Raw genomic sequence first — 18725 nt, forward strand, 5'->3', positions numbered from 1 at the left:
CCAAACAGCTGCCTGGAACCAGAGAATAGTCAAATACAGGCTGAGGTCAGTACAGGCAACAGAATGGCAAAGTCAGGAACAGACTAGAGTCAGGAACAGACTAGGGTCAGGAACACGAATAGATGAGAATCGAACATTTGCGCCTTTAAATATTTGCAGTTCACGCCACCCGCGATGACATCACACAGCGTGCCGAAGAAAGTTGAGTTTAGCCGAACGATGCGCAAACCCAGAAGCGGCACTTCAGTAGCGACGCAGAGGACCACAAGAGGCACTCTTATATGGGGATTCTGGGAAAAGTAACATTCTGAAAATTCCGTATTCCATATCTAAACAGAAATAAAGCTATGGAGCGACTATATATAGCTTATGACTAAATGCAGTATGCACGAAATGCATCAGGCTTTTTTAAAGATGATTTGTATTGTTAAAAATATATATTATTTTTCAGAATATTTTATTTGTTGGCCCAAGAGGTTCCTTGTATCTACCCCTATTTAGATACAGTCATTTAATAATTCCCACCTATCCAACAGCTCTGTATATGTCTGAACACAGAAGAAACCATAAAGTATGAGGACCAGTGTATCAACATCCTTTCATAAGGCATGACATGTGGTCACATTGTTCACATATATGTGGGTTAAGGTGTTTTCCCAGATGCATAAAACATTGAAGCAATTTGTTGTTATCACAAGTCACTGTTTATTACTTATGCATTTGACCACATTTAAACTATACAGAATCTACAGTGATGCTTGGTACATCTGTGCATAGGAATTGTTTAAATCACAGACAAATGAATGGAATCAGTATTGTGAGCTGTATTCCCATGATCCCTTAGCGACACTTCTTGAGCGCATGCATTGTGATATTTTTAACTGCTAACATGGTTTCAACACAGGTTGGTTTAATGAGACCCTCCGGTAACAGAAATCCATAATATCCAGTGTCGCGAAGCTCAAAGGCATATGAATATGGAATGCCATTATTGTAGGCCCAGTCCATGGAACTGCCTGAGGTCAGATCTGAAAAGCAAAATGCAAAACATTTATTGGGTAATGTAATAATAAAACTTGCGTGGTTTTCAGGGCCGGATTTACATAGCAGGCACCCCTAGGCCCGCTGATGTTTGTCGCCCCTGTCCCCTCCCGTTTATTTGCACAAATTTTCATCATCAAGACCAGAGCAATTGGGATTGGCACAAGGGAAATAAAAAAAAAAAAAAGGATTTCATCTCCTGCACATCCCCAGTGTTTCTGAACCAATGTGGGTATGGTTGGGCAGCATGCCGCCCATAAAATCCTGCCGCCCTAGGCCGTGGCCTTACTACAAATCCGGGCCTGGTGGTTTTCCTTGCAATTAGTTAATAAAACATGCAGGGCTTTGAATGCTCCACCAAGAAGAAACTGTGTGACTACTTCCTTTCTTATGCTGTAATTGACTTTCTTCTTAGAGAGGCTTTTGGGAATGGTGGTGAACACCACAGTGAAAGCAAGAAAGTATTATATTTTAATGTAATACAAGCCACCAAGTTTGAACCAGACATTTTATAGCAAGCACATGTAAAGCTGGTCCTAGATATGCAGATTTTATTCTTTGTGCGACGAATGCTACTTCGTTTCAGTCTAACGATCTACCATTAAACATTAAAATTAGTAGGAAAAAGAACAAATCAGATGATGTTCTGGCAGCAATCATGCAGAAGTTATGTCCAACAAATATCAGTGCAATCTCCCATTGATATCAGATAGGCAATACATGCAGAGATCATATCGCAGCCAATAAAAATCTTTTAACCTGTCCGATCGACTGAACGACCGATTGCCATGGTACGAAAAATGTTGGGACACTCCACAAACGGTCCGAAAATCATAAAAACCTTTGTTTCGTACAACGGTATATTTTTGTCTATGGCCAGCATTACATTCACACTGTGTTGTGCAGAGATTATTTCACAGCACCCATTTTGGAATACCAAGTTAATATCATTGTGCACAATGATAAACAAATACCATCACTTAGATACCATTGTGTATACTATTGTATATTTTAAAGTGATACATTTAAAGCAAACATTTCAAAATAACTTACATAATGTGGAGGACGCTGGGCCATGCCTATACCTTATGCCGTAAGCCGAGCGTATTGCCAGAACAGCATTATGTGCAGCTGATTCCTGTGTCAAAATAAATTATTATAGCAACAATTTAAGAGATACTGGCATCAGAAATGAATTACTTTTTTACATCTAGCATGACATTGTCTTTGCCTGCTGTTTATAATTTTGTAATAAAAGTATTTGCCTGATGCATTTACATTGCCTGTTTGGTTCCCCATGTTCCTGTATGAGGGGGCTGCCATATTGGTGCAGCAGGAGTCCGTTAGCATTAGAAACCAGTGTCGGACTGGCCCACAGGGATACCAGGAAAACTCCTGTTGTGCCCAGGTGTCAGTGGGCCCTCATGCTGCTAAACTTTTGGCCTATTTCATGGCCATTCCCTATTTCTATGAGAACAAAGAGGCTAAATAGATGGAATAATAGATTATAGTATGTAAAGAAAAAAGACTAGGAGAATGAGGTTGATTGAGGAGATAAAGAATATTAGTTCTGAGAGTGGGCCCCTGGTCTAAGGTTTGATGGTGGGCCCCTGGTCTAAGGTTTTTGGGTTGGCCCCTGGTGTCCCAGTCCGACACTGTTAGAAACCCTGACAGATTGTGAAGGGATGGTCAGGTTGGCAAAACAGTCAGGTTTAAAGTTACTTACAAAATCAGACCTATTAGCAAAAAATGATGACAATGACCTATAAGTAACTTAAAGGAAAACTATACCCCCAAAATGAATACTTAAGCAACAGATAGTTTATATCAAATTGAATGACATATTAAAGAATCTTGCCAAACTGGAATATATATTTACATAAATATTGCCCTTTTACATCTCTTGCCTTGAGCCACCATTTCGTGACTCTATCTGTGCTGCCTCAGAGATCACCTGACCAGAAATACTACAACACTAACTGTAACAGGAAGAAGTGAGGAAGCAAAAGGCAGAACTCTGTCTGTTAATTGGCTCATGTGACCTAACATGTAGTTTGTATTTGTGCACATTGAATCTTACGATCTCAGGGGGCAGCCCTTATTTTTTTAAAATGGCAATTTTCTATTTATGATTACCCAATGGCACATACTACTAAAAAAGTATATTATTATGATAATGGTTTATTTACATGAAGCAGGGTTTTACACATGAGCTGTTTTACTCAGTATCTTTTAATAGAGACCTACATTGTTTGGGGGGTATAGTTTTCCTTTAAAATGTACATTCAATTTTTTTTAGTGTCTGTATCAATTGATCACTTTAAAGGGATTCGGTCACAGGAAAACAACTACTACTACTACAGCAGACTTATGATTTTTAAAAAGTGCAAACAGATTTTTTTAATTTGGAAATCTGACATGGGGCTAGACATATTGTCAGTTTCCCAGGTGCCCTCAGTCATGTGACTTGTGTTCTGATAAACCTCAGTCACTCTTTACACGGATCTTTCTGTAATGTAGATCTTCATACCTTAAGTTCACTAGAAAATCTTGTAAACATTAAATAAACCACATAGTCTGGTTTTGCTTCCAATAAGGATTAATTATATCTTAGAATCAAGTACAAGGTACTGATTACAGAGAAAACGGAAATCATTTTTAAAAATATGGATTATTTGGATAAAACAGAGTCTATGGGAGACATACCTTTCCTTAATTCAGAGCTTTCTGGATAATGTTTTTCCGGATAATGGATCCCATACCTGTACAACTAATACACTTTTCTGTAGGGATGCACCAAATCCACCATTTTAGGATTCAGCTAAATCCTTAATCCTTTGTTAAAGATTCACATCTAAAAAACGTTTGACTTCCTTATGTGACGAAGTGTCACGTGATTGTTTATAATTGGATTCAGTTCTTCCAGGCACTTGAATTAGGCCAAAACCTGCTTAAAAAGTCTCAAATTCGAACTGGATCCTGGACTCGGGGCATCCCTACTTTTCTGAGTTATGGCCACAAATCACTTGTCAACATTTTCCATAGCAAAGCTTGTGAAAAGGCACTACCTATATACATATATGGATATATTACAGGTATGGGATATGTTCTCCAAAAAAACTCTGAATTACAGGAAAGCCATTTCTCATAGACTCCGTAAAAATTTTGAGGAATTACCTTTTCATCATTTTCAGCCTGTGTTTCTCTGTGGTGGGATGTTTTACTTCTATATCTTATGGTGCCAACCTTGTACAGGTATGGGATCCGTTATCCAAAAATCTCCGAAATATTGGAGATATATATATATATATATATATATATATATATATATATATATATATATATATATATATATATATATATATATATATATATATATATATTGGAGTTGCCAAGCTGAAACTGCTCAGAAACAAGTTGAATTGATTGAATTGAGGGAAAACTCATGCTAATGTTGGGCTCACAGATGCCTATAATCCAACCAAACACCCACACAATTTCTGGTAAACTGCACCCTCCAGTAATTGGGACTGTCCCACTGAAATCAGGAGAATTGGGAGGTGTGAGATAATGCAGTGATGTTTCAGGGCACCCTTAGGAAGCAAGTGGTTTTTTGTTCCAGTGATAATTTTCCTTTGACCTGGACTGGAATATATTGGTATAATTGTGAGTTCATCTGCTTCTTGTGCCTGTGTGGCTTTGTTAGCTGTCTTAATTGTCTGATATTCTTAGTTTTCAATAGCAATCCGAGAAACAAAATAGAACAAGCAATCATTTTCCCAGAAAGCAATACCTAGTGACAATAATAATAAATGGGCTGTTAGTTTTTTCAGTTTTAAAAGCCAAGTATAAGAAGCAGTTCTCTTATATTCTGTAAAGCATGAATATGTGTGATTAATAATACAGTTTCCACAGGCAGCCTGTCATTAATTATGCCTGTTAGTGTGGCACTGCAATGGAAATTTTATAAGCACAGACCTCACTAACTAAATCAAGGAATCAAGGGACATATTTGTAATAATGCACAAAACTATAACCTAAAGTAGTCAGTCAGCTTGCTGTATTCTTTATTTATTACAAATACAGGCTTGCTACAATAAAATACCACAGGACTGTTACTTACCACACAGCCAAAATTTGGAATAGCACCATACTGATAGGAGTAAGGATAAAGCAGCATCTGGGCGTAAGCATGGAAGGACATGTAGGCCCGAACATGTTTTCTTTGTTTGTAAAGGAACTGAGCGACCGCCTTAACTTCTGGCTCAGACTCAGCATAGGGGCCACAGTAGGTGTTGTCACATGGGTTTAAGGAAGCCCCTTCATCTGTAAAGTCAGGAAAGAGATACAATCTTAAATCAATTTATTAGCATGATGTAAATGGCACTAACCAGGGATGTGTGCAAGCTGAAGTGAACACTGAAGAGGTCAGAGTGCTAAAGGGTGCACAAGAGCGTACCCCTTAGTATTCATCTAACAAGCACTTTCACTATGGGAGAAAGCTGTGCTCTACTTCTCGCTCTGGATTGAAAAAAATGGAGTGCAGAGGCCTGTGTTTGTAAATATCAAAAAATGGCAATATCACCTATTCTGAGGCTAGCCTTTATTATCAGGATAGTAATTTCCTCTGCAGCATCTTGTCAGACAATATCAATATCTTTTATTCATTTAGTTTTACTTCTGGAAATAATTTATACAAGCAGGGGTTACAGAATAAAAAGTAGGTGTGTTGACACAGTTGCATAAAAAACTTTATACTGAGAAACAGAATCTCCTGTAGGCTGCCAGTCCACATATCTATCCTATCTATGTCTATAAAGGCTTTCATTCATCCAGGTCATGATATACAGTATCTAGTCAAGGTTAGTCTAAAGCAACTGAACTTTCTGAGCATTCTTCAAATCGAAGTGTCTTAGTGGTAAAACATTTTAAAGACTACTCACAAAGTCCGGTTGCTTTAGACTTACCTCTACTAGATACTGTTTATCATGACCTGGATGAATGAAATCCTTTATATACATAGGTAGGATGGTTGAGAGTAGTATCTGACAGCAGTGAAAATCAATTTAGGGTACACTGACTGTTCCATTTGGCATATCCTTATAAGACAGAGGATACATTAGATCAGGGGTCCCCAACTTTTTTTACCCATAAGCCACATTCTATTGTAAACGAGTTGGGGAGCAACACAAGCATGAAAAAAGTTACTGGGGGGGGGTTTCTAAACAAGGGCTGTGATTGGCTATTTGGTAACCCCTATATGGACTAGCAGCCTACAGGAGATTCTGTTTGGCAGTATAATTGTTTTTTATGTAACCAAAATTTGCCTCCAAGCCAAGAAATCAAAACTTAGCACCTGCTTTGAAGCCACTGGGAGCAAGGGGTTGGTGAGCAACATGTAACTCACGAGCAACTGGTTTGGGATCACTGCATTTGATCATGTGTTTGCAGACACACAGTACCATCAAAAGTATTAAATATTCTTAATAAGTATTGAATACTTTTTATAGGCACTGTGTATATACTTTTCTACTACTACAGTATATGCTGTATCTTTCACAGGTTTTTGTTTATACAGTTAGGTCCATAAATCTTTGGACAGAGACAACTTTTTTCTAATTTTGGTTCTGTACATTACCACAATGAATTTTAAATGAAACAACTCAGATGCAGTTGAACTGCAGACTTTCAGCTTTAATTCAGTGGGTTGAACAAAAAGATTGCATACAAATGTGAGAAACGAAAGCCTTTTTTTTTACACAATCACTTCATTTCAGGTGCTCAAAAGTAATGGAACCATTGACTCAAATGCTATTTCATGGGCAGGCGTGGGCAATTCCTTCGTTATGTCATTATCAATGAAGCAGATAAAAGCCCTGGAGTTAATTTGAGGGGGTTCTTGTATGTGGAAGATTTTGCTGTGAACAGACAACATGCTGTCAAAGGAGCTCTCCATGCAGGTGAAACAAGCCACACTTAAGCTGCAAAAACAGAAAAAACCCATCTGAGAAATTGTTACAATATTAGGAGTGGCAAAATCTACAGTTTGGTACATCCGGAGAAAGAAAGAAAGCACTGGTGAACTCAGCAACGCAAAAAGACCTGGACGTCCACTGAAGACAACAGTGGTGGATGATGGCAGAATTATTTTCACAACAACCAAACAAGTGAACAACACTCTCCAGGAGGTAGGCATATCAATATCCAAGTCTACCATAAAGAGAAGACTGCATGAAAGTAAATACAGAGGGTGCACTGCAACGTGCAAGCCACTCATAAGCATCAAGAAATATAGAAAGGCTAGATTGAGCTTTGCTAAAAAAAACATCTAAAAAAGCCAGCACAGTTCTGGAAAAACATTCTTTGGACAGATGAAACCAAGATCAACCTCTACCAGAATGATGGCAAGAAAAAAGTATGGAGAAGGCGCGGAACAGCTCATAATCCAAAGCATACCACATCTCTATAAAACAAAGAGGAGGCAGTGTGATGGCTTGGTTGTGCATGGCTGCCAGTGGCACTGAGACACTAGTGTTTATCCATGATGTGACACAGGACAGAAGCAGCTGAATGAATTCTGAGGTGTTCAGAGACACTGCCTGCTCAAAGCCAGCTAAATGCAGTCAAAATTATTGGGAGGAGTTTCGTAATACAGATGGACAATGACCGAAACATACAGCCAAAGCAACCCAAGAGTTTATTAAAGCAAAGAAGTGGAATATTCTTGAATGGCCAAGTCAGTCACCTGATCTGAACCCAATTGAGCTGCATTTCACTTGTTGAAGACTAAACTTCAGACAGACCCACAAACAAACAGCAACTGAAAGGCGTTGCAGTAAAGGTGATTGTGTTATAAAAGGCTTTAGTTCTTCACATTTCTATGCAATCTTTTTGTTCAACCCTCTGAATTAAAGCTGAAAGTCTGCAGTTCAACTGCATATAAGTTGTCATTTAAAATTCATTGTGGTAATGTACCGAACCGAAATTAGACAAAAACTTGTCCAAAGATTTATGGACCTAACTGTATATAATATCTATATAATACACAAAAGCCATGAATATCTTGTAAATTATATCCTTATAAACGGTGAGTAGTGATGTCATCAGTGATGTAATTTCTGTCACATGACTCACTAAAATTTGTGTATTATAATTAATAAAGTACCCCCAGTTGTAAAATATGAGGATATTAGAAGTTACCTTCGGCCTCGTGTTTTAATATGGTCATGAAACTCCTCGGTAACTTATAATATCCTTATATTTTACAAGAGGGGGTACTTTATTCACTATATATTGTATACACACATCTATATAATTCATAAATAATGAACCCTGTTAACTGAATATTGATTCATAAATCCTACAAAATATTATTTCACATACAAAGAAGCATGTAGGTCAAATCTAGTTTTCCTTTGGCACACACACAGTTTTATTGCCATGATTTGTGGATGCAGTTAAATTGGTAATACCCCCTGTGGGTTGGCAGGAAACAACTTGCTAGGGCATTTTAGGTGGTTTACATTTAACTCCCAAGTTAATGGGAATAACCTGTGCCATTCTGCAGCATTTTGATCACCACAAGTTGTTGCAGAAATCATTTGCCCAGTGATAGTCATTTACAAACATCTGGCAAATTTGCCTCAGTGCAGTGACACATTGTGACCAATCAGAAATTTAATTTTATTATTCTACCTAATATAGAGTGATAAAGGCTAACTGGTTGCTATAGGTTACTGCTCTAGGGCAAGTTTGCCTGCTGTTAATTAGGGATGCACCGAATCCACTATTTTGGATTCGGCCGAACCCCAGAATCCTTTGTGAAAGATTCGGCTGAATACCGAACCGAATTCTAATTTGCATATGCTAATAAGGGGAATGGGAAATTTTTTTTACTTCCTTGTTTTGTGGCCGAATCCGAATCCTGCTGAAAAAGGCAGAATCCTGGCCGAATCCCGAACCGAATCCTGGATTCGGTGCATCCCTACTGTTAATATTAAACACAGTGTACCAAACACTGTATATTTTGCAGTTTACAATGCAGAAAATAACAGCTCAAACTGTTTCTAGATACTTTCTATGGAGTATGAGCTCCTAATGTAATTGCCTTTTTAACTGTATGTAATTCATTTGTACGCATTAGCAGAAAGAGTCTCAAGCCACAATAGTACATCTATTCATAAGATCAGATAGCTGTCATGGGTAGGAGAGATTCTAATTGTATTAGTTTTTAAGTACTCTGGATACCTGTGTAGTTACTGACTGCCTTTCATAAAGTCAAACCTTCAAGACCCCTGCTGAAATCCCTGCAATTTATTCTGTATGCTTTGCATACCTTTAACTGCCACAGAGTAAGAGATACCAGGGATTCCCAAGGTTGAATAATATTACAGGAAGAGGGCAATAAAAAAGCTGCCATTAAGAATTTATGATATTTCCTGAAAATACTATCACTTCACTGTCTTGGCTTAACTGCTTTGCCCTGAAGTCTAGGTTGGGTGTGCTCATTTTGCCTCTTGCAGTCCTTTGAATGAACAGAAATGTTCTACCCCCATACTAAAAATGGTACATGCTGCTTCCAATTTTACAGAGACAAAGACGATTTCCTAATTTCCTAACGCATCAGTTAATAGTGCTACTCCAGCAGACTTCTGCACTGAAATCCATTTCTCAAAAGAGCAAACAGATTTTGTCAATTCTGGTCATGTGACTTGTGCCTGCTTTCTGGCAGGCTGCTCTTTTTCCTTCTCAATGTAACTGAAGGAGTCTCAGTGGGACATGGGTTTTTACTATTGAGTGTTGTTCTTAGATCTACCAGGCAACTGTTATCTTGTGTTAGGGAGCTGCTATCTGGTTACCTTCCCATTGTTCTTTTGTTTGGCTGCTGGGGGTGGTGGGGAAGGGAGGGGGTGATATCACTCCAACTTGCAGTACAGCAGTAAAGAGTGATTGAAGTTTATCAGAGCACAAGTCACATGACTTGGGGTAGCTGGGAAATTGACAATATGTCTAGCCCCGTGTCAGATTTCAAAATTGAATATAAAAAAATCTGTTTTCTCTTTTGAGAAATGGATTTCAGTGCAGAATTCTGCTGGAGCAGCACTATTAACTGATTCATTTTCCCCCCATGACAGTATCCCTTTAAGTACGTTAAAGGACACGTTGAGATTTGGGGAGATTAGTCGCCCGGTGACAAATCGCCTCTTCTTCAGACGACTTATCTCCCTAACTGCCTTCCCGCTGGCTAGAATCGAAATCACCGGCGGGTGGCACTCAGAGCGCTTCGTTTTCCGAAGTCACCTGAAGCTTCCTTGTGAGGCAAGCGGAAAACGAAGCGCTCCGAGTGCCATCCCGCCGGTGATTCAGATTCTAGCCAGCGGGAAGGCAGTTCAGGGAGATAAGTCGCCCGAAGAAGAGGAAATTTGTCGCCGGGCAACTAAATCTCCCCGAATCTCCACGTGTCTCTGCCCTATGAGTGGCTTGGATGATTTCTTGGACAAACATGACATCAAAGGCTTTTGTGATACTAAACTCTATAGTTAGTGTATATATGGGTATACAGTATATAATTTATGTGAAGCTATGGAGGGGTCAGTGTGTGTATGAATTCTGGGATTCATTTGGAGGGGTTAAACTTGATGGACTTTGGTCTTTTTTCAACCCGATGTAACTATGTAAAATTTAGCAGATTTTGAGTTTGGCCACAGGCTTGCAATAACTATTGTTTTGTGCAACAGAATGCTCCAGTTTATTGCATTACAGTATGGGCTTGGTTGTAAGTGGACATATTCCTGGGCAAGTTACAGATGTAACCTCTTCGAATTTCTGGCCAGTACAGTAGTTGAGGCATAACCAATGGAGAAAGCAAATTAATTGCCTCTCTCAGCAAATACCTGCTGCATGAAACAATGAGGATATTAGTAGAGCCTGGGTGCAGTTATTTTGTAATACATGGGTCCCTACATTCCTTTATTTGGGGTGCAAATTGGTACCCTCAGTTATTTCATACTATACCAGTGGCTATGGGGAAACGGGAAGGGGTCTACCAGATCACATACTCCCCTTTCACAGCTCTCGTTACTCGAAGCTGATACAGGTATAGGAGCAGTTATCTGGAAACCCATTATCCGGAAAACTCTCAATTATGGGAAGGTCATCTCCAATAGACTCCATTTTAATCAAATAATTACTTTTTTTTAAAATGATTTCCTTTTTCTCTGTAATAACAAAACAGTACATTGTACATGATCCCAATTATGATATAATGAATCCTTATTGGTGGGAACATAGTCCTATTGGGGTTATTTAATGTTTAAATGATTTTTTAGTAGACTTAAGGCATGGAAATCCAAATTATGGACCCCTTATCCCAGGTCCCAACCATTTTGGATAACCAGCCCCATACCATACCTGTAGCTATTAGTCTCTCTGAGTTACTGTAGGTGGTGTGAGGTTAAAAGCCACCAAGCTGTGTCTTGATAGATTAAAGGGGGTTCTACAGAGACAATTTGTAGTGCTCCCTTAAGTCTAACAGAGGTATGTCTTGCACTTACCACTCCAGTGTACCTTCCAGTTACGATTAGCATCAACCCCATAGCATTGATATCTTGTGTTTTTAGACCTAGTTTTCCTCCAAAAGCGGTCCTGGTTACAAAAGAAAAATGTACAACAATACATCTATAGAACAACAGACACAATGTGGTCAGTCACTTTAGCATTATATTCTATAACTACTCTATATATTCTATTATATTTTATATCTATTCTGTAATATATAACATACCACATGAAGCACACAGGAAATGACAATTTAATTAAATCAAGGTACTTATTGAACTACTGTCCCACCACAAATCAGTATATTTATATTTTGGTTGTCAAGCTAAACATGCACAAAAACTGTACTTATTTGAAAAGGTTACAAAGCCCATCATTGTAGGTTTCATGCTAGAAGGGCCATTGGCATATGCATACATGACTCTCAGTTACATGCAGGTTTCATGACCCTCAGTTGTGCCCAAGTGTGGTGCAATTGCATGTGCAAAGTATGGGGTTCCATGGCACTAGGTGCAAGAAAACAAAGGCATACATTCTTTATTAGTGATTAGTATGCTTTTATCCAGAATGGCTTGGACCTGGGGTTTTCTGGATAAGGGATCTTTCTGTAATTTATAATTCCATATATTAAGTCTGCTAATAAAATAATTTAAACATTAAATAAACTCTATAGGCTGATCTTGCTTCCAATATGAATGGATTATATCTTATTTTGGATGAAGTACAAGGTGCTGCAAGGAATTATTTGGATAAAAGGGTGTCTATGGAAGACTGCTTTTTGGATAATGGGTTTCTGGATAATGGATCCCATACCTGTATGTTCCTAGTGCACCCTTTCCTCTGCTCTGAGTGGCACACCTTGAAAACTTTAGTTCATTGTAGTTCGAGGAAATAGACTTGAACCTGGGCCAAAGGGCAATCCTGCACTGATAAGAAATAGCTTCTCCCCACATATCGTATGCATCATGTCGGAGACAGATAGAGGGGCATATCAGCAGTTAAGCCACTATGATGTAATATAATATATATATGATATATATGATGTGACACTGTAAAAGGGCTAAGCCCAACAGGTTATACCTATTAAGTACTGCAGTGTAGTCTTCACTCGTGGGTGTTGCCCAGCTGCCTCTTAGCAGTCTGTAATTGACAGTTATCTTGTATATTCAATATCTGGTAAACATTGTTACTTTACATTTACAGCATCTTAATGTGACAACTTTATAAAAATGTGTAATTTTTCAAACAATAGAGTTATATCAAATTTGCAAATCTGTCAGTTTAGCAGGTTTTAAAATGAATGAGGCATGGAGGCAGTGGTTCCAGGTGTATGTACTTGCGATTGTCAATGCCAATTAAATTAATAGGAGATTATTTAGTTGCACACAATACATATGCAACATTGCAGCCATTAATTAATACAAATGGCTTCCCTGGCTATAAACACGCCGTGTATATTCTCAGTAGCAGCATGGGGTGATTAAAGGCAGACAGCACCGTTCGCTGTCAATTAAGTTTGAGGTAAACAGAAATTTGTTGAGAGAGCACTTTTAAAAAAAGTATATATTGTGGTCTGGGGAAATAATTAAGAAATTTTTTACAAATATAGATTAAAAGATAAACCTGCGGTGGGATATGATTATGAAATATATGGTTGACAGGCTTGGGAGCACCTCAGGGATCACAGGTATCAAAGGGAGGACACCAATTTAAGATATTTTATGACATCAGAGGTGTTCATTTTGCAGTGTAGAGACCTGTGTACTGAGCTCAAAATTGAGCGCTGCCTGCATTAGGCAGTACTTATTTCAAATGAGCCGGTGGAGAATGCAAGCATCCCCCTCCCACCCCAGTAATTCAGATGTGCATAGTAATGAGCAGTCCATAGTAAAGAGCGGCAGGAGACACAGGCAAGTGGTAAGGGCTGAGTTGCATCTCCTGGTTCAGCTCTTTACATGGATTAAAAATTCTTCCAACTAGCCCTGTGGAGCAAGTGCTTATGAAAATGAGTACTAAGGGGCACGCTCACAATCATGCACCCAAGAGTCATGAATGATCTCTACTATCTGACCGTCTAAAATATAAATAAATAAAAATATAAATATATTTTTTTCACAAACATAACTGATTTCACAGATGTAAAGCAACCGTTCCCTTCCCTTGTTCCATTGTGGATTCTGGAACTGGAAATCCCTCTGATTTCCATAGTGGGTGGTTCACAGATTTTTTGGAAAACAGAAGGATTTCACATCCCAGAATCCATCACTTCTCAATGGAACACGGTAAAGGGAAGGTGTTTGATCTCCCTGTGAGCCTAAGGGGGATGGGGACAGACAAGGCTATTGTGATTTCCTTTTAATCTGTGGAATTTGTATGGTATGCCTGTGTACTGAATACATTTATGTTTATTTCTTAAAGTTTTGATAGCGTTTTATATACTTTTTCTATATAAGCCCAACTGAATGAGTTCATGTAAAAAAAGGGTGGTATATTTTCTCTTTAAAGCAAAGGTAAAACACACTAGTACTGCTACTTAAAGACTAAGAATTGCCTGCTTAGCAATTAATTTCAGATGAGTCATTTAAAAATTCGGTATGGATCCAAAATCCTCTTTACTGCAGCTTAGCTGGTAAAGGTTGTGTCCTGTGCAAAGCAGGTTTAAGAAGGAATTTGATTTTATAGGACCCAAAACAATAAAGTGCTATGAGAATCAGTCTTCTTCCCTGTGCCAAATGTGGCAGTGAAGTATTCCCTTCCCACATACTTTAGACATACAGTAGATGCTCAGGATAGGTAGTATGTGGGATATCATCTGAGTCATATTTCAAACTGATGTACCCTAGGCTGGCCTACAATGCATTCTAACCCATCCCCTGCACACAAAAAACACTTGGGAGCTGTATCCACCTCCTCCTCCCCTCAACCTGTGCGTTCGTCCCTAGCCGAAGCCACACTGGGAACAGGAAATTTGAAAGCTGGTGCAGTTCCTGATGCAACTCCCTATTAAAGGAAAACTATACCCCCAAAATGAACACTTAAGCAGCAGATAGTTCATATCATATTAAGTGGCATGTTAAAGAATCTTACCAAACTGGAATATATATTTAAGTAAATATTGCCCTTTTACATCTCTTGCCTTGAGCCACCATTTCGTGATGGTCTATGTGCTGTCTCAGAGATCACCTGACCAGAAATACTTCAACTCTAACTGTAACAGGAAAAAGTGTGGAAGCAAAAGACACAACTCTGTCTGTTAATTGGCTCATGTGACCTAACATGTATGGTTTATTGGTATGTTTGTGAGTACAGTGAATCCTACGATCCCATGGGGCGGCCCTTATTTTTTAAAATGGCAATTTTCTATTTATGATTATCCAATGGCACATACTACTAGAAAAGTATATTATTATGAAAATGGTTTATTTACATGAAGCAGGGTTTTAAATATGAGCTGTTTTATGCAATATCTTTTTATAGAGACCTACATTGTTTGGGGGGTATAGTTTTCCTTTAATGTGGCAAGTGGAGCATTGATAGGGATCTACTGTGTCTAAAACTTTGTACTGATTTTTTGGCCCACATATCCTGCCTGGATGTCATGTGTTGGACCCCAAAACTCCTGGCCCGTGGGTTGATAATAATCTATATGTAGACCATCAATTACAAAGTAATTTGTAATTGATTTAAATAAATATAAATAAAGCAAATTGCTTACACTATGCCAACTGTAATGGTATCCATCCACGTTGAACACAGGCATCACATAAATGTAAAGGAGATTGAGGATTTTTTTCATAGCTGGGTCAGTGTTGTATGAATTAATTGCCTGCAAAATAAAGACAATTATAAGATAAACAATCTGCTTTTCAGCCTAGACTATACATAGATGATAGATAGATAATAAATAGATCTATAGATTAGATAGATAGATAGATAGACTTATATATGAACCTTCGGTTTGTTTCCCATAATGTAATCTACATAAACATATACAGTCCCTATCCAAGTGCTAAGTTATAGGCAAAATGTGAAAGATGACAACCAGTGTTAGAATGTATGTATAAGTGTTTTATTTATTTTACATTTAAACATTGTATGTGTAGAGGGAAAACTGATTTCCACTAAATATCAGTAAATTATGGTTGCCAATATTGAACAGTCAGTCAAGAAGCTGAAGCTAAAAAGGGAAAGCTGCTCCTACTCAAAGATGATGATCCTAAGCATACCTCCAAAGCCACCATGAGCTCCTTGAGATAAGCAGGCTTTTGAAACAACCCTCAGAGTCCCCTGACTTTATTGATAGTCTATGGGCTGATCTTAAATGTGCAAGATGGCCTAAGAAGATCTTGAGTTAGAAGTGATCTGCAAGTAGGAGTGGGCAATAATCCAAACAACAAGAACTGAAATAACTGAATGCAAAAGGATTTTATGTGATTTGTGCCAGAGGGGATTTTTCTAATAATTTACAAGTAACAGCATAAAAAAAATCGAATAAGGGGGCCCGACGCAGAATGTCCCTCACCCCCTGATTCCCCTCCTGACCTGCTTGTGCCGCACCTACTGGGCCGCACTGCTATATTAAAGGTTGGAAAGTAGCTCGGGAGCAGCACAGGTCCCACCACAACTGTGTGTTCTGCTGTATAGCTAGTTATTGCAGTGTCCAAACTTTTGCATATGCCACAATTACTATTTTCTTTGCACCTATGTTTTAAAGTTTGTAAAAAAAAGTGTATCTGTGCATTAACATCTGGCAATACACTGTTTTTTAAACACTGATTTCTGCAGTAGTTATGCTCTACTTTTCACTTCCAACTCCCAAGGAGAAACTTAATCTAAAGGCCAGTCAATTCAAACCTTGCACTTGATGCTAGTATTGATTTCCTCCCAGTCTCTGACCTGTAGTAATCGGCAAGGCTGAAGTCAGAGGCTCAAGAAAAAAGAGAAAAGAAATACCTGCCCTATTTGGGTCGAGCTTTCAAGTGACAAACTGGAGGGTAAAAACACAATCAAACTTTAATTATTGGTAAATACTTTGGATAAAAATAACTATTAGTACAAAATAAGCATGATTGTTGCTTACATTTTCATTTGCTCATTGAAGTATAAAAATACATTGGTCAAGGGAGATCTAGGGAGTTGCAATAGAAAAGGATGCAGCTGATGGTAGGCCTTGGTGCTAGTATATTTTCAGACCCCCCACCACACATATATGGAGTAAGATATGGTCTATGTGGAAATACAGGGATATAAATATTAAAATATCACAAGGAATTTGTAGGTAATTGGGTAACATTGAGAAAGAGACATTGAAGAAGGATGTCCAAGTTTGGAGATTATGCTGGGGGAAGGGAATATGCAGAATGGAATAACTTTCACACAATTCTATTATAAAACAAAATACTTTAACACAATACCTCTTTAACAAACCACTGACAAAATGCTGGCCCAATCCATTCTCGTGCGTGCATACCACAGTCTATCCAGATAGCTTTCTTATATGATTTTGTATCTTTTCCCAACTGCAAAATAAAAAGTACAAATAAAATAAATCCCAACACTCTGGCTCAGCTAGTTTATATGCAACAGCAAAATCCTAAAAAATCCAATTCATTATTCTGCAGAATGGATAACAAGCCTAAAGCTCTGGGGAAGACAAAATCTAATATTCATATGTCAGGATAGATCAGTTCACCTTCTACAAAATAATTGTGGATAATAAGGGAGAATCCACAGCCGTTCTTTTGAGATTGCAGATAACACTGTGTATAGCTAAGGGGCACAAATGCTTTAAAGGGAAAATTCACCTTCATTCCAAGTAGTTGCTTCAACCACCTTATTTAACCTTGTAGGTTGGGTGCAAAGCAGTCAGGAAACCCTTGCCAGGGGTTTGCATAGACATAAGAAATAAAATACCGCTGCAGCACCTCTTTGTTGCAAAAAGCAAAAACTTAAATTTATTAGGTCAAACAACCAACCAGGTGACGTTTTGAGCTTACTCTTACCCTTTATCAAGGCTTGAGCGGTATTTACTGCGGTATGTTTTCCTGTAAATCACCTTTAGCTAACATTGCATTAAACAATGTTGTGGAACCCTGATTTTACACTTCTCAAGGAACCATAGTAAAGATGTTGTGAAAGTTTTCATATTTTGAAAAGAAGATTTTTAGTGTCAGTATCACTTTAAAACTAATTCCACATGGTGCAAAAGTCAGCTCTGCGTTTCTTTGCCAAAATCCGCAGAGTGTGTTTGTGCTCAAGCCAAAACAATGGTTCCTAATGTGAAAGAAGAAGGAAGCTACTGCCCGTGGTATGGAGCTAAAATCTGTATGCGGATTTCAACAGGCTGATTTTGCCCTAGCCTAAGAAAATGTTGCAATTTGTAAAAAAAAAATAAAAAAATTCACATCCTACTGATAACACAGTGTGGCCTGCATTGACATGATTATCATGGATACATGGACATAGCTGTAGGAGTTGCCACTGGAAACAGTGTCGGACTGGGGGCCCAGCCACAAAGTCTTCTCTGCCACCAAGCGCCCCCCCCCCCCATGCCAGCGGGACTGGGGTCACGGAGGGAAATAAGGAGATGGAGCACAGGGAGTCTTAGCCTGCGGGGCCCAAAAGAGCCGGGGACCACTGGGTTTTTTCCCGGTGTCCTGCCGGCCCAGTCTGACCCTGACTGGAACCAGATTTTGTCCATGAAGTTGTCCCCCCTGCAAAATAGCAGTGGATTTGTCAGCACAGTAGAAAAAAACATTGTGAAGGTGCTGATTATACTTCTATGCAATGAGGTATATAGGTTATAGGAAGGTATGTTATATACAAATCTTATTAATTTAGACCAGCCATCCGTTTGGTGCAATCACAAAATCCTATCCAGCCACAATGAAAACATAGCTGCTAAATACATTCAGTGCACATTTAGAGAACAGACCAATTATGCTTATTAAATTAGTCACTGACTTACATATTAATTATTCATTTGCTAAAGAAACATACTGAACAATAGAATTCTGGCATTTGGAAATAGGGCACATATTTGTCTGGTTACTTGGAATGACCCCTGCTTGAAATAATAAATTATACTTTTAGGCCATTGCAAATTTGCCTGTAGTATTTTTCCCATC

The 18725-nt window shown here is 38.5% G+C and overlaps 1 protein-coding gene across 1 annotated transcript in view; it reads right to left on the bottom strand.

Annotated features, from left to right (window-relative positions):
- Positions 1-685: 685 nt before the first annotated feature.
- Positions 686-18725, bottom strand: part of cpa6.L (carboxypeptidase A6 L homeolog) — a 65985-nt gene continuing 47945 nt past the window's right edge. The window contains exons 6-11 of the mRNA NM_001086742.1: positions 17013-17117; positions 15314-15424; positions 11595-11685; positions 5165-5367; positions 2095-2179; positions 686-1028 (exon numbers count right to left, since the gene is read on the bottom strand). Of these exons, the coding sequence (NP_001080211.1) occupies positions 841-1028; positions 2095-2179; positions 5165-5367; positions 11595-11685; positions 15314-15424; positions 17013-17117 (783 nt within the window). The 3' untranslated portion in view covers positions 686-840. The remainder of the gene's footprint in view (positions 1029-2094; positions 2180-5164; positions 5368-11594; positions 11686-15313; positions 15425-17012; positions 17118-18725) is intronic.

Source organism: Xenopus laevis, chromosome 6L (assembly GCF_017654675.1).
Source record: "Xenopus laevis strain J_2021 chromosome 6L, Xenopus_laevis_v10.1, whole genome shotgun sequence".
Lineage (NCBI taxonomy): Eukaryota > Metazoa > Chordata > Amphibia > Anura > Pipidae > Xenopus > Xenopus laevis.